At 36.6% G+C, this 26,060-nt stretch overlaps 1 protein-coding gene across 6 annotated transcripts in view; it reads left to right on the forward strand.

Annotated features, from left to right (window-relative positions):
- LOC126917584 (teneurin-m) overlaps positions 1-26,060 on the forward strand; it is a 652,557-nt gene that overhangs the window by 304,898 nt on the left and 321,599 nt on the right. For all 6 annotated transcript variants that reach the window (XM_050724604.1, XM_050724608.1, XM_050724607.1 and 3 more), the window contains exon 3: positions 10,799-11,113. In XM_050724604.1, coding sequence (XP_050580561.1) covers positions 10,799-11,113 — 315 coding nt within the window. The remainder of the gene's footprint in view (positions 1-10,798; positions 11,114-26,060) is intronic.

Consider the following 26,060-nt stretch of genomic DNA (forward strand, 5'->3'; position numbering starts at 1 on the left):
AATTTCCTACGTACAATATTTTCTAATATCTATGATATTTTCATAAAAAGTTTCGTATATGCCAACATGCAGAATTCGTAGTTGAAGAATGTCCGTTCCAGTAGCTACGAGAAGGTATTTTCTAGAAGTAGCAGGGGAGAAAAGAAATCGAATACATCCGTTCATCGAGAACAGTAGATAGTTAGAAACGTACTTGCCTGACCGTTGACTTTAGATCGATATTCGAAGCACGCCTTACATAGTCGACGCTCATCCAGATGAGTGCCATACGATGCCATCGCAAGAAACCTATAATTTACTCTAAACACCCGTCAGCGGACGAACATCAAACGTTATTCTATATATGGCAACCTGTCGAAGATACGGATGACGTTTGTGTTTTTCTTGAATCATAGTGAATTCTTTTCCCAAGCGACATCGTGCCTCTTTCGACTATTTTAATTTGTTAAACGAGTCATTCTTTAACATTGGATAGGATTTAATGCAACGTAACTAACAACAAGTAAGATTCTAGAAACTTATGAAAGTGCCCGTAACACTTGAAATATTCTATGAATGTCATCGAAAATTTTTCTAGATAAATGTGTGGACGTGAAGCATCGCGTAGCGTCTAAGAACGTGACTCACCGGTTACCATTTTGGATTTAGCATGTTCTCACGTATTTATGACGAATTAAACAATGTTTCGTGGAAGAATAGTAAATGTGATTGTTATGCGCCGAGCGAGATTTTGAAATCATAAGTAGGTACTTACGTAGGTATGCGCGTGGAGATCAGGGATTTGTTATCTTTCATAGAACCGCTTTGTAATGTTTAAAACGTCGAGTGAAAACATGACTGATTTGAAATAATTCTATGTGAAATGTTGTATCGTCTAATAGATGGCAATTAAATTGCCCTAATAATTTGTAAATAGACTGGCAGATATTTATGCAAATTTACATTCCTGCGAGCATAATTAAAGAAATAAAAGCTAAGAATTATAACGAATATTCTACTTTGAATATTTGATATATCTTTGCATATTACGTGCATTATGTGCGTGTTTGCGATTTTAAATTCCCCATAAATGCATAAATTCCGCAGTGTACTTATAATATCCGCTATAGCCGTTGCAAGGAGGAGGCAAAAAAAGGACAAAGCATCGTAAAATTCTAAATTACGCCGTTCGTCTTTAATGCGACTTCGGTGGCGCCGAATTTTGCGCGATACTCGAGACGATCTCGTGAGAACGTGACGATGAAGTAGATAAACAAACTAGGTCGAAGCAATTGTGTGAATCACAGGGAATAGACACCCCGATGAAACGTCCTCTTGTAAAATCGAATCGTAAAAAGGCTGCGGAGGTATATGAATTAACGAGATTCCCGGCGCAGATGCGTTGTCTGTGATTTTTATGCCCGACGAATGCCAGATGTGATCGTAAAACAGTTCTCGGATATTTCAGAGAGACACGGCTGGGACTTTGAATTTCCTGCTCAAGTGTCTGTCGAATGAGATAGAAATTACTGGCTTAGAAATTTTGATGATTATACTTGTTTTAAGTGAGCTTCTTTTTTATTTATACTCCTACATACAATATAAATATCCTTTTCTATCTTTATATCCATACGTAATGGAAGAAAATATTGCAATAATGATGAAACATTATCAAATACGCTGTATCTGTCTCGGTCAGGATATGAAAAAATGTGGAACTAAAGATTTATGGCGAATCGACACAAACTTCTACAACTTACTTACAGTTGTTTATGCATTTGTAGGAAATTTAAAGCTACGAAAGCGTCTATAAAGATCTATAGGAAATTTTTATCCATAAAAATGCACAAAATACGCACGATTTATAAAAATATATAAAATATATGAGATATGAGAAACAAATTTCTGTTTGAATTCCATCCCTTCGGTGATATTCGCCAAACGCAAATTTGCATAAACAATCGCAGTTTAATCAGGAATTTTACACTTTCTCGCCCCCACCAATAATTTTCCTCTATCCACTCTCTTCCTTATCGTTCATTCTTTCTCTAACCAGCTCGATCGGCCCTTTTGAACGTTCCGGAACCGGTCCCAGAAATCCAAAGCTCGAGACGCGATGTCTCGAAGCAACGTGCATGAATGCAGTTAGGCGCCCTTCGAAGACGCGTAAGTCGCTAGGGATAATTGGCCGGTGGCCTGCGGCAAGTGCCATCGATTTGCACCACCTGCTCTCCCGCATTGCTGCGATCTACCATACATCCGAGTATTTATTCTCGATCTTGTTAAATGGTTCACGAGGCCGGTTTCCGTGAGAAAAATTGAAAACGACCAGCGATGGCGAACGAATAAGAGAGAAGAGACCGATAGAATGAAACGAACTGGTACAGAGAAACGCCAGACATCGTGTTTTCTTTCGATCCGGTGATTTCTGAAGTTTGCTCCGCGGATTATTTGTTTAAGGTCTGCGACGCGTGAAAATTCAGCGGATATGATTTTATTTTGAGAATGAATATGGGGATTTGTTAAGGATTAGGAACGTTGTGAGATTTAATAACAGCAATAAAGAGCAGTGGCAAAATAATTAATTTCTATATTTAAAATTTGAGATGTTAAATTTCGATTTAACACTTCATCTATGTCATTTCGTTTAGAGACATTAAAATGATCAATATTACGTAAATATAATCGTCATAACTGATAGCGTGGAAATAATACACCATTGCGAAACCCATAAACATGAAAATTTCTGAAAAGTTAAAAATAAGTTGAATTTTGAATTATTTACGTAATATGAATAAAGAGCAACAATTTTCCATGTCGTCAGATTAACAACTTTCTTAAGTTCTCATTGGGGAATTTGTAACATAGTTGGACATTTTTTACTATGTTCCTGAATGTTTCACAAGTTAAACAATTTACCCATGAGGTGTCACCATCGCGTTTTACAAGCTTGACCTCTCGCCAAGCTATTTGACTTTAAAACATAGTCATCTGACTAACCTGATACTGCCCTTTGAAATAGCTCCGCGTCAAGTATTCGTTATATTTTTTCTTTTTCGCTAGGGGCTGCTACCGTGAAGACCGATTCTCACGGTTCCCTGGCTCTTATCTTCCCAAGCTTTTGTTTATCATCGAAGCGCGCGTAATCAGCTAATAGTTTTCATCAATATGCGAAAGAATAACATTGTTAAAAGGATTTGTTCGTTCAAAAGCAAAATTTAACATTTTACGCATTGTATGCGTATTGAATACATTAAGACTTTTACATCCTGAGTCATCTAAAAAAAACGTCAATTGTTATAACACGATTTCTTTTTAATGAAATTTCAAGAATTTTGTTGTTAAAAGTCCTACATATTACGTTCGTTGATGTTTTATTGGAAATATCGTGATGCGGCCGTAATTGAAAGTCTATTTTCTACGCGAACAAACCAAATATTTCGTAAAAAAAATTTGTTTTCCGAAATATAACCCGACTTAAATATAACGAAACCTAGATTTCCTATATAACTTATTAATACGATCGCTTGCCTCGCGTTAATAAAATATATCGATTATCGAAGCTGTTGCGCAACTTTGTCGGTTAAAAATATTTCAATATATTTCTACATGCGCGCGATTTTTCAATGTTACGAAAGTACGACAGTTTCGGGCCAACGAATGAATTGCAGCCGGCGAAAAAATTTTTCTCCAATAACAGAAACTTTCCCCTTTCCCTGATGTACGACCTAACTTCGCATTTTCACGGTGCATGCATATCTATATGCATTAAGCTTATTTATCTCTTCTATTTTTTCTCTTTTTTTTTCAATGTATTATACACCACGGTAGAAAAAAATTCATATTACAAGTTCGAAGAATAAGAAAAATCTCCCTGTTAGCTTTTTCAGTCATAAAATACAAGTATCTCGAAGTTATACGAAGTTAACTTCGGGGTACGCGGATTTCGTTTAAATTCTATGTAAGTCAAGAAGTTCGCGTGTATTCATAAAGTTCTAGCGTAAATGTCGTTCTAAGAATACTCTTAATGTGTGACTTTATATGTAATAGTTGTGGCCTGTAATAGTCATGTGCACGCGTTTTATTGCTATCATGCAACCTAGCATCGTGACATCGTGTTAAAGCCATCCGACACGCGTTTATAGATTGTTTATTAAACCGTTTCTGGCTCGAAGATTCATCATTATTATATTAGAATAATGTCATAGATATTTAGAGCTCTTTATCAAATTAAAAAAAAAATATTCTCACATTCAAGTGTATAGTCTACGCACGTATATGATGAACGACAATTGGTAAACAGCTGTGCGATAAATATGCATAACCGATTGTCTCTCGATTGCTATAAAATCAATAATAGAAAGTATTAATCATTTAAATTCGACAATTGTATTCCCTTTTGGGTCCAAGACCGTCTAATTATCGCGATCACAAGGGAGAATAGGTTCTCAATTCGGTGAAGATCGAAGCACGGGCACGCGCAACCGTTTCATTCGGTGAAATGCTATCATCGGAGCTAAGTCGATTAAGCCAAAGGCGATTCAAATGTTCTCTAGTCATGCTCGAGCGTTTCCGCGAGTATTCTAAAATGCCTTTATCCAATTTCCTGATGAAGGAAAACGTCTATTGTTCTATCCAAGACGCGATCTTTTTAGATAGAATCTGAGATAACGCGTGCAGGAGAGTGGACGTAGCAGAACTCGTTTACCTCGTAACCCCGTCAAGTCGCAGCTATTCGCACGAGACACGGGAAAATCGATAGCCAACGCTTCGTGCTGTGTCGCTTCGTTGTACGCTGCACTGTTTCATGGGTCTACACCCTCGCTACCAGACAAATACGGCATTAGATAATCAGGTGATACCGATATATCGTTATCGACTGCCACTATTATTTCATAGTGTCGTGAGAAATGGTGTGCAGGCACGTACAATGTGCGTCATTCGCCACGGTCGGCCATTCCCATTTTACCAAGTGATTTCAGGCGTCGCATCGCCACCACTTGCTAATAATCCCTATACTAACTCCGGTACAAATAATTCCCGCTGGAATTGCAGAAGTTTATGGTAACGTTGAAGGTAAGCGACAAGTATCGAGTCGATGCGTCATTGAAGTTTTCAGAAATTTTCGGAATATGTTATCGTCGATCGTTATGCACTTATAGATTTGTAGCGGCACGCGAGCTAGAGGATAATTCAAATCGTTTTATTGTTTTGCCTCGAAGTATCAATATCGTTAGGAAACACGTAATGTAATAATAAATAAACTCCGGGCAAAACAATGTCGCCACTACATGCAACCGTCAAACGTAGACGAATTCGAATTTTCCGGCTCTCCCCCGACCAGTATAAATAAACAGACGCGAGTCAGTATCCACGAGTATCTACGAGTATCTGTGACGGCACTCGACCACGGAACTTTACAACGGCTTCGCGACACAAAGCGCTATACCTTCAAAGCGTAAGGTCGACATGCCTAATGTACCATCGATATCCCTACGGTTCTGTCGCCGAATTTTCGGAAGAATGCATACGCGGCAACCGTCGCGGACATCTAATAAACGCGTGCGTAGTGGGGATATCGAGGGACAACAAAGAAAAGAATCCGTTTGGTTTTGAACCAAAGATTCATTCTGCCCCGAGCTGCCAAGTGCGGAAGTTTAGCGTCATAGCGAAGTAAACACTATTAGAGATACGTGATTATAACTCTTGATAGTTAATCGTTAATCCTTATTTGTTGTTGATAGTTAATCGGTAATCGTTAATTGTTGACCGTAATTGTCAATAGTTTAATAAACTTTTTTGTTGAACATCAAGAGTATTTCATGGGGGCACCTTCACCAACTTACCACCTCATATCCAACGAGTGTCTATCAATTATCAACGAGTTATCAGCGAACAATTATACACTGTCTTAGCGAATTTGTTAGTACGAGCGTCTCAGCGAATATTGCCTGTATATTAATTTATTTAGTTATTTTAAATACACTTGACGGTTTGCAACAGCGAGTTATTTCGTTATTCCAACTACCAATCCTCTACAATCTTCTACAGGCATCAGGAATGTCGTATCTCTGATGTTTGAATTTGGCGCGCCAATACCAGCTATTTAATTTCATAGCGTCGTTGATCATTAATCGCATTAAAGAAGGAATGTGTTACGTATCGCGTGTGTAAGAATATTTCAAGACAAGTAGAATAACTGAATAAGATTCGCATTAATTAGTCTGGTGAGTTGACTAACGAGGATAAGCATATAAATTCGAAAGTACATTTGAAGTTGAGTAACCGGGAATTTGACGGTGCTAAAGAGGTTCCAAGTTACCAGAATTTAACTTGGCTAGTCTGAACAAAGATTGTAACGTAATGTAAATCATCTTCAGAAGCGATGGTGATCGGAATTGACTTGTCCAGGAGCGTCGCACGGCGCTGCAATCGATAACAATCATTTCCGCGTTACGTTAACGAAATACTATTGTCCGTGACGCGTTAATGGAATTATAGATTCTCGCGTACGCGGCGCGTTGTTGCGGTATCATGGGAACGATGATGGAATTATGTGGGTTAACACAATCCACGTTCGAGGTTAGGAAGAAATTTACAAGCCTTCACGCACGTGCGCGCATAAGCGCTGGATATATGATCGCAGGAGTCTCTATGGTGGCCACAATATTCCCCCATGGTAATTCGATAATGTATTATGGATACGTGAAATTCGACGAGAATCTCCGCTGGTCGCATAACAGGAAAATACAAAGTGTTTGGCCGGCGAGTATCCACATGGAAGAGATCGTTTCACGCCTCTTCTATGCTCACCTTCCCACGCTCTGTTCCTTTGTTCACTTTGATTCTCTTCGTCCGATTCGAATTAAACGAAATCGTTCTCGTACCGACCAGCCAATACATTTCTGGTTGTCATTCGATTCAACTCGCAAAAGTTTGCTCACTCAAACGGACCGAGACTTCTTCAATTTTGGAAAACGAGCCGAAACTATGTTTAGCTATATGGTGGTTAAGGAATGAAACGTGGTTGGGATATGTATATTATAGCAAAAGTTTGATAGGATGGGAGGAATTTATATAGTTTAGTTTCTTGGTAGTTTCATTGCTGTTAATGCATTTGGTGCATCACGATAATTAGTTAATAATAAGTAATGGTACCGATAAACGTTGTAACAAAGAACCTAGGAAGACAGAAAGAAAATGGGTAGTTTGTTAGAAAAAATATTGTTATTTGTACAATTTGTTAGCTGCAAAATGAATAACTTTGTTAAAATAATTAGCGAGATTGAATAATAACCGTGAAAATAAAAGAGTCATTAACGTAAAACTGCATCCTTACGAACATAATACTACGTTATCTTCTAGTTCATAAAAGTTAAAAGCTTGCTCTTCCACCCTTGAATACGCCAAAGTTGATAGACATCAAAATAATATTATCCTATTATCCCATCCTATCTTATGAGATAAGATTGAAATACAGACTAAACGACATTAGCGATAGCTGGAACAAACTGTATTACAGGATTTCTTTATATAATCTGTATAAAAGCGAGTAGATGGTCCAAAAATCACGTTCCATTTACAATCTTTTCTCAGACAATTTACATTATTTGCTTCTGCTTTTTTAACATTAGTATTGTGAAAGCTAGTTCTCTTTACTTAAGTTCTACGGTTCTATAAAAGATAAAGAAATTGAAATATTTATATCTTTTCGAAATTTGCAACTTCCATATATATTTTCAAATTAGTTTTGAACTTTGCCAATATAATTACGAAGTCGGGTCCCATAACAGAGTTGATGAAACTTCGAAATGTTTCGTATCGCACGTAATATGTTCTTGTAACGTGTCTACAAGTGTTCGAATACTTTCGCGAGCTTTCATAAGATACATAAGAGGAAGGAAAAAGAAATACAAAAAAAGAAGAGAATAGCCGCGAACCATTGATTCGATCAGCGACGAGTTAACTCGGTCGACGGAGCAATAGATTGCATCCATTAACGTTGTGCGCGTCTAAACCTCGTTACAAAGGATGCCATTTCATGATCGTACCTCCTTTTAATAATGCCGCGTTGAAGTAGTGGCGAGGAGAATCTCTTTCACGAGAAAGGTCGGCGGTAAAAAATTATTTGAAAACTCGCCGAGAGGTCGGGGGAGTCGCAAACTCAATGCATTACACGCAGACCATAATTAAATGTCGTGCAACTCATCACTGATGGACACACCTAATTTCATTCGCTGCCATAACTTCATTAATAATTTACATCCCTTTCAGCTTGCTTCGCTATCCTTTCCACGCCGTGGTAATTGTAGTTCAAAAGATTTTTCAGCATCGTTCGATAACGAAACTCAGCCAGCCGTGACTTCCTAATCTGAAAGAAAAAAAAATCACCTTGACGGATTCTTCTTCTTCTTCTTCTTCTCAGCACCGACAGATCTGTCGTTTTCTCTTGTGCGTATCTTTAGTGGCAGAATTATGGACTCGCGTAAATTCGAATATAAATTCTGCACAGCGACTCGTGAAAGTTTTGAAATACTTTAATAAATTTTCAAGGATATATGAATTAGAACGTCCAATAGCACTGAAAACATAATTAAGTTTCTTCGTTGACGACACAGTAACGTTCAATAAAGCCGCTGACACTTTGCGGTAACGGGAGATATCTCACATTAAACATTAGAAGAGAACATCACACTGGCGGTGTCCACTTACCAAAGACATAGAAACGCTACATTAAGGCCCGGAGGGTTTCCCTGAAAAGGTGGCAAAACAATTCTAACGTCACGCACACTTGGACAAACACGAAGGAACATGGGACTTCCGGCTCCTCTCAGCCAAGGGGAGACGGCCAAACGGAAAAATATTCTTTCTGAAGATTCTTCCATCATATGATGTCACCGTTTTCTCTTGCCTGAAGCTACAGTAGCTCACGAAAGTATTATCATAGAAAGTATAACATTTTGAAATTTCAGTGTCACTCTAATGAAATACGATTGTCATAATTATATTGATAAAGTTTGAATCAAAACTAAAAATATATATATTTGGCACACCAATAATCGAATCATCATTAGAAGTTATTTAAGTCTTCAAGAATTATTTTACACTAAAAAGAATGTTCTTTTTTAGAATTATTTTAATGAGATTAGGTAAACCAGAATATCGTTAAATTATTACAACCCTAGTCTTAGCCGCTAAAAGGTTTCTACAAGTGTTCGAATACTTTTGTAAGCAATTGTACGTTCGTAGACGAACTCTCCGCGAGATTTCTCGAACGTTTTTGTCGCGAAAACTTGGTTAGAGAGCTTGGTTAAATCTCGAATGAAAGAAGACTAATTGATCCCATGGGTGACCACGAGTTGTCATCGTATCTCAAAACGGAACAGATGTTGTTAGGTGACGAGGGAACAGGAAAACCAGTTTTTGGGTCGTCGTAAAGGAAAAGAGAAAAGAAAGTGAGGAAAGTGACGGCGATGTCTTGTCACGGGCAAGCGTTTGGGATAAATCGCGCGAAAACTATGATCGATGCCTTTAACCTTTGACTCTGCTCCTCCACGAGCCACTGCATCAACCAACCGTGTTATCGAGATATCGATATCCACGCTTTTCTTTCGCTATCTTTAGCTTTCCTCCATCGATCCAACTTTGCCTGGGGGAACTTAGTGATGGGATCAAGTTCAATATGTACACCGCCGTTCTTATGTAGACTACGGATGTTTGTGCAATTTCACATTTTTATAATCATAACTAAAGTAAGGGAACCTAACTAGAATATTGTTGTTAATAGCTTAACGATATAAAAGACCGCATTAGTCAAAATTTAAGTAGCACTAAAGTAAACAATTTCAAAATATGTACTACATGTATATTGTCGTGAAAATGTAAAGGGAACCTCATCAAATGAAATTCATCAATTACAAATAAACAGTTTTGTAAAGAATTTACGTTGTATAAAAGTTGTTCGTATTCTTTCTCACATATCATCTGTTAAAATTTCGTAGATTTTAACTGTGTCAACAGAATCGAATTGTTGCATAAATGAAACAATCGCACGCCTCACTGTGTTTGTTAATAAATAAGCTCGTAATAAAAGGGAATCATATTAATCTGTAATGTAATAAATCCCTAGTCTCTGCGTCGTGAATAGAATATCGTTTTAATCCACACTCTCATGGTTTCTTTCATTCACAAAATTATGATATAAATATCATGAATACCGCGTATTAATCGAATACCAAAATAGTGTAATAAAATTCCAGACAAGAATTCAATAACCCAGCAGGGAGAACGCTTTAATCGCTCCATTTTTGTTGTGAAACTCTCCTACACAGCTGGATATTAATTGCCTAATAAAAGCAACGTTCCATAAAAAATTTTTATTAAATAAATGGCTAATAGGATACGTACGGTGGAAAATAATTTTTTTATAATAAATCTTTCCTAAGTTTAGTAAACGTATACTTAGACTAAGAAATGAAAGATAATACGTCCATTAAAAAGTTAAATATAATCCTAGGATTGATCAAAACTACATTAACAACAGGTTACTAATAACTAACATATAAACATCTATATCGTAATAAGATTATCTTGTAAACTAAACAGATAAAAACACACAAAATTATCATAATATCCAAAACGAAAGGATCCATCAAGAGTTTGAGTGACTTAATCGTTCAGCAAACGACAAGCCCAGATCCCGAAAACGAGGGGTTAACACCCTCTTTTTCGTGGTAGCTACAATGTCAACGTTAATACAAACGCACATAGTCGACTCGACATAGATGTTTACGTAGAACATTTTTAACGATTGTTCCAGGGAAGGGACGGCTCTACCCGGCCTACAGTTTGAGCGGCAGCGAGGGTGAGGAAAATTCGCCAAGCCTGCGAGGTCGTACTCCCGCCTACCCTCAAAATAATCACCAGACCACGCAATCACACCTGAATCACTACAACGCCAGTCAGCATAAACAACGTGCCTATCAACAACAACAGCAGCATCCCCTGTATCATATGCCCAGCACTGGTGCTGGACTTAGCGACACACCAACTTCCGGTAACGCGTCCGACGAAACCCTCACCGACAGTGACCTGATCACTGTTGCCCGTGACTCTGCTCTGCTCGTTCATAACGGTGAGTAATATTATGTATTCCTCAATTCCTTTAAATAAAACAAATAAATTAGCGTTAATTTATTATAAACGGGAATGGAAATTATAATATAAAATAATTAGGCCTTTGATTCTATTTGTTATCGCTTTGTTTAATATATTTGTAGGGATTTTACGGAAATTAGTCACTCTGATTACTTTGATTGACTGATACTTCTAGCGTTAAGAATCTCAAGCCCACAACGCACATTCTTAGCATAGTCGAAACATTTCATAATCTCAAGTAACCTGAACACGCGTGAAGCTTATCAGAAACGTATCTTTTCATAACGTTCCCACGCAATAACTCTATTTCTCATCCGATGGTACATCTATTGCATACATCACCTTATTTGTTCCTCGTCTTCCACCATGTAACAACATCCTTAAACGAAGTTGTCGTGTGAGTTTCGCGCTAAATGATCCGATTGATTCGTCTCGTGTCTTCCGCGTGATAAATACCTTTCACGAGCAACTGTCCAGCAAAGACTTCGAATCCAGAGAGTTTCCAGGTGTTATACGAGACGAAGCTGGCGCAGGTTGGAGTAGACGTGGCTGTACCACGCTCGGTATACCTTCGAAGCGATACGTCATCCGTGACAAGCCGGTGTGCCGATAACCTCCGTCTCCGACAAACCCCCGTGTGTGGCCTCACACCTCATCGCGGCAACGACCATCCATCATGTTTGAGTAATGTAGGGACACGATTTCACGTTATTGCAAATGACCGACTCCGTCTACGTAGCAATGTACCTCTACTTCAAACCGATTACTATCCAAGAAACTGACCCTTTATTAGAGGCCATTATCGATCGCGCCCTGTGGCCCTGATTCTCAGCTGCGAGGTCAACGCGATCCACGTTCAAGGTGCATCATAATGTATTGGGTTGTTCGAAGAGTTTCTAACGAAATTTAAGAAAAGTTAATTTTGATAATTTAATTTCGTAGAAGTAGAACGTTATTAGTAGACTGCGAATGTTTATGAGATTTCAGTGAAATTCAAGTGAAAGCTAAATAGAAATTTGTTTCACTCGTTAATCATCATAGCAATCGCTTCACTTGCCATACTCTATATATTCATTTTTTATTTCTTCGTGGAAGTGAAGGACGAGTGATCGAAGACGTTATATCGTTGTTAATCCTAGCCGTTCGATACACATGACGCTACACTTGGTGTAACCACGAAGCGCACCCTCTCGCGCATGACACGTTGCTTTCCACTGTCATGCTAATCCCTTGCAGGCGTAATTGCCGATTTATGCGCGGGAACATTGGTCTCGGAGCATAATGCGTACACAATGTGTCCCGGGGGTTTGGGATTACTTATCCCATGAAGAAGGAAATCGCGCTGGTTTGATGGATGATGGAACCTTACGATCCCAATGTCTCGTCACTTTCTCATGAAACGTGGACGTACTTACTTAGTATAGAGTAGTCATGCTAGTGGAACGAAATTCGCCAGAAGCTCTTTATTTCCCTGGTTTCTGCACGAGACTAGAGACAGAGTCATTGTGATTCAGCTGAAATCTTAATGGAGTATCGAGAACCGTGGAGGAACGTCTATTATGAACTCGCCTGTTTCCCATTACGGTCAATAAAAGGGGAGATTCAAAGCACATTTTTTTGCACCGTAGAGTGAGGCTAGAAGAAGATGAGGAAAGGGGGACAAGAGAGAGAGAGGAAGGTTTACTAGGTACGCTGACGTGATTTTAGTCCGCGATCCATTCTCTGCAACGCGACGCGGGGAACACTTCCATTTAGATGCTCATCTCGCGGAAAAGATTTCACGAGGATATATTACCGTGACGTTATGTCTCCTTTCGTTCGAGGAAACCGGAACGAGATGCTATCTTTGAAATAAACGATCACGGTTAAATGCTTTGCTTGCAATACGAACCATTAACGCGCATCCACGCTAATATCCTGCCTCTAATACGAGATGCGAACAGCGACGGGATGTCTTCCTCTAATTAATTTAAGACAGACACTGGTTACAATATGCTTGCGTCGATCTGAATTCCAATAATTTCTTAAAATACTCTGCAATCGTCAAGTACAGTCCAAATAAAATATTTTGACGTTCGAATAATCGTGTAACTCCCGTCAAATAACTTCTAGTTAGAAAATCGTATTAATACAATATTCAGAAATATTGGTACATTTAATGAAATATTCAAAAACAATATTAAATTTAATAGAATATTTCGATTAGTACGTAATGATTCCCAAATTACATTTTTCTATGCCCTGCGAATAAAAAATCATTGAATCTACCAAAGAACGATATAAAGGAAGCTCAAGAAATTAAAAATTGATTAGCAAGCAAGCTTGTAAGATGTTCAATACACGATAAAAGAATGAAATTTTAATGGAATATAGGCGGAGTGAGGATTTCAATTTAACGTTGAACCGACTGTTTCGTATCTATCTATAAATCTACACGCCTAGAGAATCTACGACATGTTTACTTACTAATGTTAATACGGACTACAGTGGCAGCGTTATCCGTGGCAAGTATTGCTACTAGCTGGGACCTCGTAGATTACTGCTTGTTCCGTTATTGTAAGGTATGTAATTACTACACCCACTATCATCAGCGTGTGTATAATTACTACATGCACTATCATCAATGGATATCTAATTTCTACACGTACCCTTGCCAGTGGGTGTGAAATTACTAGATGTACGATCCAACCTGCGCCTCTCAACTAATACGTGTACTGTGGATTGTATAGTTGCGAAATGTACTTCTTAAAATGAAAGTTAACGACGCATCAGAGATCTTTCGACGTTCAAACGATCATCTGATTCCCGTCAAATGGTTTTGACTTTATGTATCAGCATAGTTTTGCCAAGGATTGAATTTTGTAACGTTATTAGCATAAAGTAAAGATAAGATAGTTGTTTCAGCGGTATTACTTCTTATTACATAATCCGTACGACGCACCATGTGCGTCAATACCAGGCAAAGTGTTAAATAATACTTTAGTTTTTGGAAAAGCTTTTTAAAACTTTTTACACATCTCTTATTTCCAAGGGTGTCGGAAGATTTTAAATGCTTTATGTGCAACTTGTTGCTTCGTTTGGAATAATCTCCTACCTACTATAAGACAAAAATTCAACGATTTATTTCGGTCTAGTAACGAAAGAAAATTTAAATATGGATTTGAAATTAATACGACTAATGACATTTATGTGAATAATTTAAAACAGAGAAATTGCCAAACCATTTGATAAAACAAATACAATATTCGCGTGTTACTAAAAATTAGAGCTATTATCACAGATAGTAAAATCATACGATTCAACGATGAGCAATTATTTAAATTCTGCGTGTAACTTTTGTAAATGTATAGTCTTTAATCGAGAATAACACACCATGCGATTGACAGAAACTGTAAAACCCTTCGACACTCTGTTTCCTTGAATACCGATAGGTTGGTTTTTTACAGAGTTGCGCCAAGTTTCGACACAAACTATTCACTAATAGTCTGCGATATCTGAACGACTGGTATGTAACGTATAATGGCGGCGGAGAAAAGAGAAGTTCGCGGTGCAGTATACTCGTGGAATTCAAGGCAGCTGAAGGGGATGGTGGTTGAAATGTGGAATGTGTAGATGGGAATAGAACGGTACCAGTTTGTCCGTTCTTTTTCCAGACAGAAAAAAAGAGCCTGCGAAATGAATGATAGGTGTCTCCAACTGCTTCTATACACAAATTTTTATTTTCACCATTAAGTCTAATAATTTTCACTGACAAGTTTATTTCGTTTATTCGTAAGTTTTTTATTTTATCCAAGATAATTGTTTTAAACATATTTTCCCCTTCGAGTATAATTACTTGCAAGTTTTTTTTCTTTACTTCGATATATTACTTAAAATATGAAAAAAGTATACTTGAGAGACATCATAGGAAAAAAAGCTATAATATTTCCAACGTCGATATTAAAAACTATTATTACTGAAAAACGTTTGTCTTGCTATTACTTCAAATATGATGGCGGCTGCAGCGTACATAAATTTCGACTCTCTCAATGGTCGACTCGACTCTTGACCCACGTAGCAACCTCTCGCATAGTAAAATCAATGGAGAAAATTCTAATTGCTCCCTTTCGCGGAGAGCTGGTGCCACTCGAGCAAGAGACAAGATAATCGTTTGCTCGAACGCGAGAACGCGACGAGGGGCTATAGATCAGAAGAAGCTTCCGGAATTAATGTTCAAAGAGAAGAAAGCAATATACCAGAGGGGCGGAGAGAGATTAATTATCTACGAGACGATAATTCGTAAAGAGGAACGCAGGCAAGGTGTGCCGGGGTTCGTGATAAAGCGCGGTTTTCCTTCGTGTTGGAACGGAGTCGAAGGTCGGAAACGACGTGGATTAGAGCCGCGCGACCGGAATTTCGCGGGGAAATCCATTCCTACGCCGGAACCATGACCGACCCCGAGCCCAGCTTTCAACCAGGACGAATGAATACCCGAAGAGAACACGAGGGAGGGGGATTACTTCCGTCTCATTAGCGTGGGCCACGATTCCACGCGGCGAGATCGAGGAATTCGTCACGCCTGCCGACCATACACACCCACGAAAATCCTAATTCATTTCACGACGAAAACCTCCTGTCTGATGATTAACCAGCCGATGATGACGGAAGCCGAATTTATCCGACGCTCCACGTCGCCAAATTATCCGGACTGAGTCACTTCGGTTTTTGGTTCACGCCATGTTGCATAATTTATAACTCTAATATGTCATATTGTAGCAGTGTTTATGAATAATGCAAGAAGTGAATCCCGGGAGGGAAAGATTTCTTGTTTTGTGATTCGGGATCATTAGTCCATGTACATTGTCGCTTAAAAGTATACACGTTGACCAATTTATGATAACAATACGCGAATATATATATGTATGTAATAATTTAAATCCTTAAGGTAAATCAGACAATCGATTCTGGAACATCGAGTTTATTATGGGAATAATTAAATTAAATACAATAACAGTTAATAACAAATCTACTACAAATTTTACCTGGAAAATCGAGAATCGATTTTCTAGGTCCTAAATTACTGTTTTTCTCTCGTGATCTATTCTATTCAGCAAATGACTGTCGATAAAATAAAACAAAAGTAAAAATGTCAGTTGGCGGGTAGTTTGAATTCTATGGAATTTACATATATATACGAATCAGCGAGAAAATAAAGATCAGAAGCAATACTTACTCTCTTCTTCTGGAATGAAGGTATTATATCATATGAAATATTTATCTAAAATCGTATCACGTTAAATACGTATCGTTCAGTTAGAAGTTTTAGGTTTTTTTATCATTCATGTCGAATTGCGTGAAATGTAATACTCGTAAAAATGGCTGCAGTCTGGGTTGACCGTCATGAATCACGAGCACTATCAAACTTGTACACGTAATTCGTTTCACGATTTCTGAAAGCGTACACTTTGTCAGCCTCCGGTAAATCAAAGAGTCACACACGTTCCGATCGAAAGGTTTCTCTTAAATTGAAAACGTCCGAGCCAGAAGTAAGATAAAATAAACAGGACGAATTCTGGGATCAGTACAGCCATACCACTTTTAGGATTTATTAAAGTATCGAATTACTTTAATATTTCTTGCAGACGAATTCTATTTTTGATGATATGTATATTCCAGCTATTCCATTGAATTTGCCACAATTAAAGTAGAAATATAGTTTAAATTAAACATTTTTACAAATAAATTATTATTTATTGTAATCGTTTACAAAATCTGTATTTAATCCATTGGAATTTTATATACAATAGATGTTAAATTTACTATATTTACTGTATATAATACAATTTTATATAGTGTAGATATATAATCCAATTTTTAAGAATAGATTAATGCACCAGTCGAAATCATTAAATTTTGGATTTTGTTCAATTATGTGGAACATGTTGTAAATGCAAACCTAAATATATTGCATAATAATCAATATTAGGGGATTGTAGAGGAATTTATTCTGGAAAAGGAATCGTATCAAATGGCTCGAATTTTCCTTCTATATCACATAGAATAATACATATATTAAACATATTTAATTGAATATTCCAAATTTCATCAGAGGATGATATTTGATATTTTACGTATACACCAATTTGTTATATCTTTTTCAAGCCAAATAATCTATTAATGACATGAATTACTTTCAATCGCATAATTGGTATCAGTTACTTATAAATTAATTGCACATTAAACATATTGGAAACTCTAAACCTCTGATTAGGATCTTAACAATGAGTGCATCATTAAATGATTACATTTGTAATTACCAAGTTGCGAAATTCGAATCCAATTCGAATCATATGATATTCAGTTGAAATTATATAATACATGTTTCCCACTCAACATTGTTTTCATAAAATTTGATCTACTGTTTTACGGATTGTTTACGAGACAATAAATTATTAGAAAAAATCTGTTATTTTTAAAAATAGAAATACGTACACTTAGAATTTCTATGCAAACTATGAACTTGGTTCGGTATAAAAATGTACAGATGCATAAATATGCAAAAATATATAAAATATCGAAAAAATATACGAAATATCGATCAAGTATATTTACTACGATTTTTAATAGATAAAATTCTACTTAAATTCTATTCCTTCAACTGTCATAAAAATTCTCAATCTTGAGGGGGAAATGAAATTATCAATCGTCTAATATTTATCTTATCAAGTGGCAATATGACTTTATAAAATTAATAATCGATATTACTCGAATAGCCAATGGCTAAACTCCATGTGAATGGACAATACTCTTAGCGTGATAACCAAGTAATTTTGGATTAGAAGCATAAGGATATTACTGATAGGGTCTTCTGTATACCCTTATATATCCGATACCGGTTGTTAACGATATCCGAAGATCCTTTGTCGATGGCATTATGAGTACAGTTCGTTACACCTAAGGAGTCCGTGATTTATGTTTCAGAAGGCAAAAAACCTTTGTTGTCCGTGTAGCATGTTAAAAGAGCGAACCAGGGATATCGAATTTCGTCTTCGCCATTCAAAATTAACGAGCAGCTACCCTTTGGGAATCTTTGTAACAATCGGTACTGTTTCAACGAGTTACACAGGTACGCGCCCTTGTTAACAATCCGTTTGATCCTATTACAGACAGTTTCACACTGTGTTGAGCAATTTCTACGACTCAAAAAAACCATTTCGCGTCCATCAATGTTTGTTACCGCAGAAAAAATCTTTTCATTGGAATAATTCTAAAATGTAACATTGCGTACTAACACTTTTTATTTTGGGTAAGGTCTGAGTCATGAATGATAAATAATACCAACCAAAGTATTATGTCAAAGTATTAAGTAGGTATTTATTACGATAAATGTACTGTTTGATATAGCGATGGCTTGAGATTATACAGGGTGTGGTCGAATAATACGTAAAAATGAAATAATATGAAGAAACATTTCTAAAAATTGTTTCATTTGTAGCTTAGTTTTCGAGAAAATCAAGTTTGAAAATGTATCTATTTATATATTATTAATCAAGTATACTCGAACATAGTTAATTAGTCACTCTAGTACATGCCTATGATAAATTTCCAAATTTATTTTTCTTGTAAACAAAATGTCTTGTGAAAAAAATTTATCCTACATATTTGACTTACTTTCACACGCAGAGTGACCTTCTGTCGATTATTTAATTACATATTATTCGGCCGGATCGTGTATATTGGTGCAGAAGATACCAATTAATGAATCAAAATCCGAATTTGCAGATTCTAAAGTTTATTCAATGTAATGATTCTAAATGATTCAATGATTCTAAAGTTTATTTATATATGGAATCAATATTAATGCTAAAATCAAGAAAATAATTTTCTTCGGTCTTTCAACCAAATATTTTACTGTGCGTTACGACAAAAGCGCAGTTTTTGGCTCAAATATTCCACTGCTTGAGTCGAGGAGACAATACAATATGACGAACAATAAAAGGACAACAAGAGGGGCATGAACCGTTCCGTATGAGCGGGTCTCTTAGGTCCCAGACCGATATCGGACGATTCAGTTGCGTGCAGCAATGGAAGTTTCGATTCACTGCGGAATTCTGACGAGAAGGTGGTGAGTTGCGTGTAGGCGTTTCGTAGCACGATCGTCTCGAGAGAAGAACTTCCGTGGCGTCCCTTGACGAAGCCCCGAAGACGAACGCCACGGTGTATCCTGTCGATCGTTTGGGGGAAGTACGAGCGAGCGAGAGGGAGTTTCATTTAAGTTAGAAATTGCTTCTTCCGCAGCGATGATGGGCCGCAAATTGGGCGCGAAACTGAACGCGAGACGAGAAGAATGTAAGAGAGAGAGAGAGAGGGAGAGAGAGAGAGAGAACAGGAGGCGTTAAGCAACGAAACGAGACGTCAAATAATATATTGATTTTTGTTCACAAGTCGAAGATTACTCGGGTTTGAACAGCTGTCTTGGAAAACACGGATTGGAATTATCTTTGCTTCCAGATTTCCGAGAGTAATTCTTCGTGAAGAAGTAGATTTCGACAGATTGTGTATTGTTCAATTTTTAGTTTGAAATATTAGAAAGATTCTAATATAAAATGTTACGTAGCTAGAGTAAGATAGGATTATTTGAGTCAGTTAAGTTTCAAGATCTGGAATTTTATGCGAAATTTAAAGGTACAAAAATGCATAGAACATGAAGAAATACGTAAAATATTCAGAGTACAACACTCGTCATAATTTTTAGTAGGTGAAATATATATATATCCTGACTCTACTCCTTTACTTGTATTCATAAAAATATAAATCTGCATAAAAATCCACAGTCTAATAATGATGAAAGAACGAGGAAATATCTGAGAAAAGCTGTATTAAATAAGTAACAATAGATATAAATGGTATACATCCGTAATTATTATATTGCTATTATTACATTAACAGAAAGAATCATTTAAAGTGGATCTTTTGCAGAAAATTTCAAACAAAATATAAGTAGATTTCCATATACTTTTTGACGCCTTCAAGGTTGGAACGTGATCTTATTCACAACGTGGCACACAAAAGTGCTGGAAAAAGAGTTAATGAACTTAAGTATACATAGAAACCCAGCTTACAAAGCTTTCTAAATTATTCCTCTGTCTCTGTTACTTTTTCCTCGACTTTTATTCCCCTTTTTGTAGAACCGTCTACTTACATAGTTTAACTTACGAAGATTAAAAGATAAAAGTATCGTTTCGTAGGCTTAGCGATCCGTATTTTCACATAAACGTCAAGTTAACTAAGCCATCATACGAAACTTACGGTAAACTTAACGTCAACATGGTGGCAAGAATGAAATCGTATACAGGATGTTCCAGTAATCGTGGCACAATTAACAGGTGGAAAATTCTTTGCGAAAGAATAAATCGGAAATATAGAATAAAATTTGTTCATATGGCACCACGTATTTAATAAAATCGAATTTAAAGATTTATTTGACGTACATGTAATTAGCTAAATATCGAGCGGCTATGAAAAAATATTCAACAGTAGGTTGTTCTACATGCGGAAACTAGTCGAAAATGTGGATTAACATTTTCACGTCTATGGCCTCGTTTTCAAGGAAATGCAGTCTGAAACGTATACATAATACATTTTCAAACTTCATTTTCTCGAGAACCAAACGTCACATGAAGAAACATTACTCTTCATTTTTATTTATTTTATTTTTTTGCCTTGCTGCTTGTTCCGTGGTTACTGAAACATCCCATAGACATGGAGATTTTAAATAAGTTTTTCCTTATCTCTTTAGTTTGACACTCGTTCGATAAATTGTCCACATTCCACATTCAATAAACCAAATCGTATCAGGGTAATAGGATTAACCCGATATACGGATTAGCCTACTTTCTCTCTTAGACATATAAGCTAAGAGCAGCTTCAAACCGCTTACAAACTACTTGTTATATTCCTGTCAAGATCATGACACAAACTTAGATTATCCTGGAACTACACGCAACTCGTTACGCTTTCGGTGATACTATCGCCCGCATTCAATGTACCCCGATATTCTCGCGTTTTCGGCGATCTCCATCGTTAATTAAGCCATGTATTTCATACCACGTTGATAGGTCGCGGTTAAATTTCATCGCATGATACTAAAAAGTAATAAAAAGAAGAGGAAATTATAGACAAAGTTGAAGTTTGAATGATTATTTCTTGTAATCTGACTGTGAACAGTGTGATTTAAATTTGTTACAAATTTTGTTTTTGTGCCTTCTACTGCAACTTATTTGAACATAATACTTAAATTACATTCAATTAAATTTATGATATCAAATATGATATAGTACTTAATAAATAATAAAAGGTACATTAATGTTTTGAGCTCATCCGATTGATCTGTTGCCTCAGTAGTAAAATAAAATTAAAAAAAAGAAGACCAACAAATAGTTGAAAGTAGGCAAACTTAAAACTCTATCTCTATTCGAACATTTTTGTTTCTATTTAGTACTAGTTTGCAAAACAATTCGAAGTAAACTGCTTTCTCTCAACATGAAAACGAAGTTTACTAATCTAAAACAAAGATCACCCAAAAAATTCGATTACTCGACGCTGCTTTTTATCGACGTAATTTGAATGTTCGTGAAGAGGTCATTTTGCAGTGGCTGATTTAATATTCGATTACACAAGGGTTACGGGAGTTTAAGCTTTGTCTTGCCCTTTCCCATCTGAACGATCAAACTACCTTACCCGAGATATTTGGGATGGCCACGAAAAGCGATTCTCCCCAGCCGACGTCGTATTGTGTTATGCGTTCACCATAGAGAATTCTTCTTTGGGTGTACGATCGGCAATAATCAGCTATCAGCCCGTAGAACTAGCAGCCAACTATTCTCGTTACACCTGATAATCCGTTTTCAAAGGTTTCGATACTATATCGAACTGTATCGTTGCTGTGCAACAAGATGTAATAGCAATTATGGTGTTTTGGAGATTAGATCGTCCTCTGGAGTTACCAAATGTCTTTCATTCTTTTTTATGGTTTGCAAATTGGGTTATTAAGTGCTGATAAACGTATTTCTTAAAAGTAACAAAAATTATATTACGAAGAGTTTATACAAATACTATGATATATCGTGTATAAACATTATACAAAGTAAAATCTGCAATATATTATAATATGCAAATATTATGTAGGATAATTGTTGTGGTTGACTAATAGAGAAACGAATGGATGAATTTGTAATAGAAAAATATATTGAAATGAGTATAGGTATAAGTACAAGTATAGTGTATGCTGATCCAGATCCTCACTCTTACAATGTCACAATACAATAGGAAGAAAGTATGATAGAGAGCACATTCATATATTTATAGCAAAGGACATTACCAAAAAGTTAACCTTGGCATGTAGCTCTAGCTGAAAGCTACAAGAAACAGCAATAGAAATCTACTTATGGCTCTTTTGTTTCTAGATCATGTAACCCAAAACAAAATTTATATTCAAATTTATATTCAAAACAATAATTTGAACCTCTCTTTATTTTGAATTTTTTTCACTAAATCCTATTCTCTTCGTAACAGCAGTTTCCAGAGCACGGATATACAAAAGAAAAGGTATAGAGTTTTTCTTGAAGTAATTAGTTCAATAATCTATCTTTCTTTAGAAAGCTTATATAATATCTTTGCCACGGAGATAAGTCACTAATTCGTACAAGTTCGATATCTGATTGAACCGATTTGGCGTATAAACGCGATGTTCACTCAAAATTATAACGATCCAAGAGATTGAAATTCATTTTTCCCAAAATCATGATTTTTGGGTTACGTCATTGTTACAGCGAAGAAACGAGCACACGATACTAAAAAGACGATACATGAATTGACATATTACAATTTCTCCTCTACAATTGCATTATATGATAATAAAATAACTTAAACTTCCATGAAACATCGTTGTGAGATTCGTATACTGTGCAAACCGACTGTTGCTTAATCAGAAAAAGGGGTGTAGTAGTGGAAAATAGAAAGATAGGAAGGAAACAGAGAGAAGACAGATTTGCGAGTCTATCGAAAATTCTCGTTGGCGAATCCGGCTGTGTGGAGCCCTTGAGACAACGCGGCCAAGATTACTCTGTCTTCGAGTAAGCGCAGAGTCGACGAAGGGTTACCCGTATTTAATTAAACTGTTACTTCGCATTGATTGCCAAACTTGGGGCCCGGGGCCGCTGCAGGGAAGATTATCGAAGTTCTGCGCGCTCCCACTTCGGCCATATCGAGAGGCTGCTAAGCAATCTTGCGAACTTCCAGTCGTGTGATAGCGCTAGCCTTCTTTGGCAACATCGTTTTATTACCACCAACTAATATAATTATTCATATCGTCACGTCGTTCCGATAAAAAATATTCTAATAAAAGGAAATGAGATTGAAAAAGCTCGATGAGAGTGTAATGACTTGTTCAGAAGTATTAGGTTACTTGTCTCGTATCGTATGATAGAAGGTGATCACTGATCTAGATTGCTAGAGAAACAATTAATTAACCGATTGAAATTTTGTACTTGTACTTAGAGTAATTTTTCAAAATATAACAGGAAAAGGTATGAGTATTTTTGCGGGAATTTTAGTGTAAAATTATAAATCAATAATGTTCACAGCTGTATAATTTTTTGGTGTAACCATTGTTAAACACAAATGACACGCGAATAGGTTGTCAATGTTACGATAAAATATCGAAATGTACGAGTTACGGTCGAGTAAGCAGTATCTTCTTCGTAACATTCCTCGGTTCTTCTTCCTTTTCTTCCTAACACGCGCGATACGCTCAGCTGCTAGTGTCACGAGCAACTTCTTTACTCTTGGGAGTTTCCTTACGGCTGATTTCGATTTTCGATGAAACTTCACTGCTCCCGACTTCTTCTATTCGTACACTATTGCTCTCTCACCAATACTGGGGAATTTTCTTTGCTTGTTTACGAATTACCAGGCTCATTTCCATCTGTTTGTCCTTCGAAACTTGATTTCCACGTTGAGAGGACGAACTTTTACTGTTTATGCATATCTGGATGAAAGTGGATGCGTGGTGATGTAGTCTGAGTGACCTATATCTTTGATGCATTTTATCTTTTGGAAATGAGGTCTTAATAATTTGGGAAGATACTTCGGAAAATATTAATTATTATAAAATTAATATCGTTGGAACCGGTGTGTTCGATCTTTTAAACTAAATAATTCGTATTTGCTTAGTACTAATTGGTAATAAATAGTATTCAACACTTCGTATTAAAAGTAATTGTAAAAAAGGTATTTTAATATTCTAAATTTGTCTTGTCTCTTATCTTTATTCTAGGTATTTTGTATATTTTTACGTATTACGTGTGTCCTACGTAAATACAAAATAAATGGCTATAGAAAGACTTGAATCATACTTTAAGAATGCATGCGATTGAAATAGAACAGAATAGTTTCCTTATTTAAAGCACGTAATTGATATATTTTCTATCTTACCTCAATCTGTACTCGGTAAATATTGATATTGTCTTATTAATAAAGATTCGTCTTATCATCTTGTATTTATAGTAAAATTTTCAAAATGCACTTGAAGAAAATAGTCTTAACTTAAATCCATTAATATATCATAACAGTTTATTTTCATGCCATTTCTTTAGACGATGTTAAAATTGTAACAGTAACATTGAATGTATTAGGCAGCCAACAACACTACTTTAAATATCCACATATCACTTACGATTAATAAGAAATATAATTGGAGCAATTAACTAGTTTTAACCAGCGATTCGATTGCCCTCGATCGTACATTCGTAATGTTCGAACAGAAAATAGAACGACCCGAATCTCTTTTAATATCGTACTAAGTGGGGAATGATGTTCTTCCCTTCTCCGCCAATAATCGAGAGGAGCTCTATTCTGAGGCTTTCGCTACGTTATCACACTCAAGTTCAACCTATGCATTATTCAGAGAAAGAGTAGGCAGCCCGGTTCTGCCAGGGGGTAGAAAGAAAAGAGGATACGAGGTAAGAGAGAGCCTATTAGCATCGAACCAAATTACTTTTTCACGATAACGTCATTCGTACAATTTGCTGTCATGGACGGCCGTAGATTTTTCAAGTTTCCTCTATTACCGAATTTATGTATTTGTGCCAGTTAAGTGATTCGATCTTGAACTTTGATAGAATAGTCAAATTTATTATATTTATGTGATGATGTACGTACTATTATTTACAGATCAAACGATGCTTGTGATATATCACATCCGATAATTCTTAAATTATTCGATGGAGAAATTAACCTATATCTTTGTTACGTCGCGTGAAACGGTCTTGCGACGTCCTTCATTATCCGACCGTCAATGCCAAAGCACCATTAGACAGACCCTCAATAAACCTAAGGCCCCGCCATAAACTGAATCTTATTAGCTTGCAGGAACTTCTAATCCTGCAAGTATTTTCGGTTTAAAGCTGGTACTTGAAACAGTCCTTAGGCTTATTGCACGTTCTTACAAATTACGGAAAAAACGGATGGATGTCTAACGGAAAAGCTGGTTTTTTCCATAAACAATATCGCCCATGGACCACGTTGGTAGGAGGCTTCTTCCTCCTATCTTCATTCCTAACGTTGGTCATAACCAATCGGCATCGCGGATCGCTACCTTCACTTTACTGACGAAAAGTATGAGCAACGAATCCGCGTTCTTCGTTCAGAGGTCACACCTATATCGAGCTTCTCTTCGTAATCACATAAGAACGAACTTCACTTCTTCTACGACATCAGGAGGGTCAACCCAACTTCTTCTACTACACTAGACTTATTCCACAGTAACATTCAACAGACAAATCTCATCAGTTAGTCTACATCAACTTGAGTCAAAGGACAGTGCAAGAAACAGCAAGAGCCAGAAGTCAAGCAGAATATACAAGTCGAAGACAATCAATCGAAAA

Source organism: Bombus affinis, chromosome 6, assembly GCF_024516045.1.
Source record: "Bombus affinis isolate iyBomAffi1 chromosome 6, iyBomAffi1.2, whole genome shotgun sequence".
Taxonomy (NCBI): domain Eukaryota; kingdom Metazoa; phylum Arthropoda; class Insecta; order Hymenoptera; family Apidae; genus Bombus; species Bombus affinis.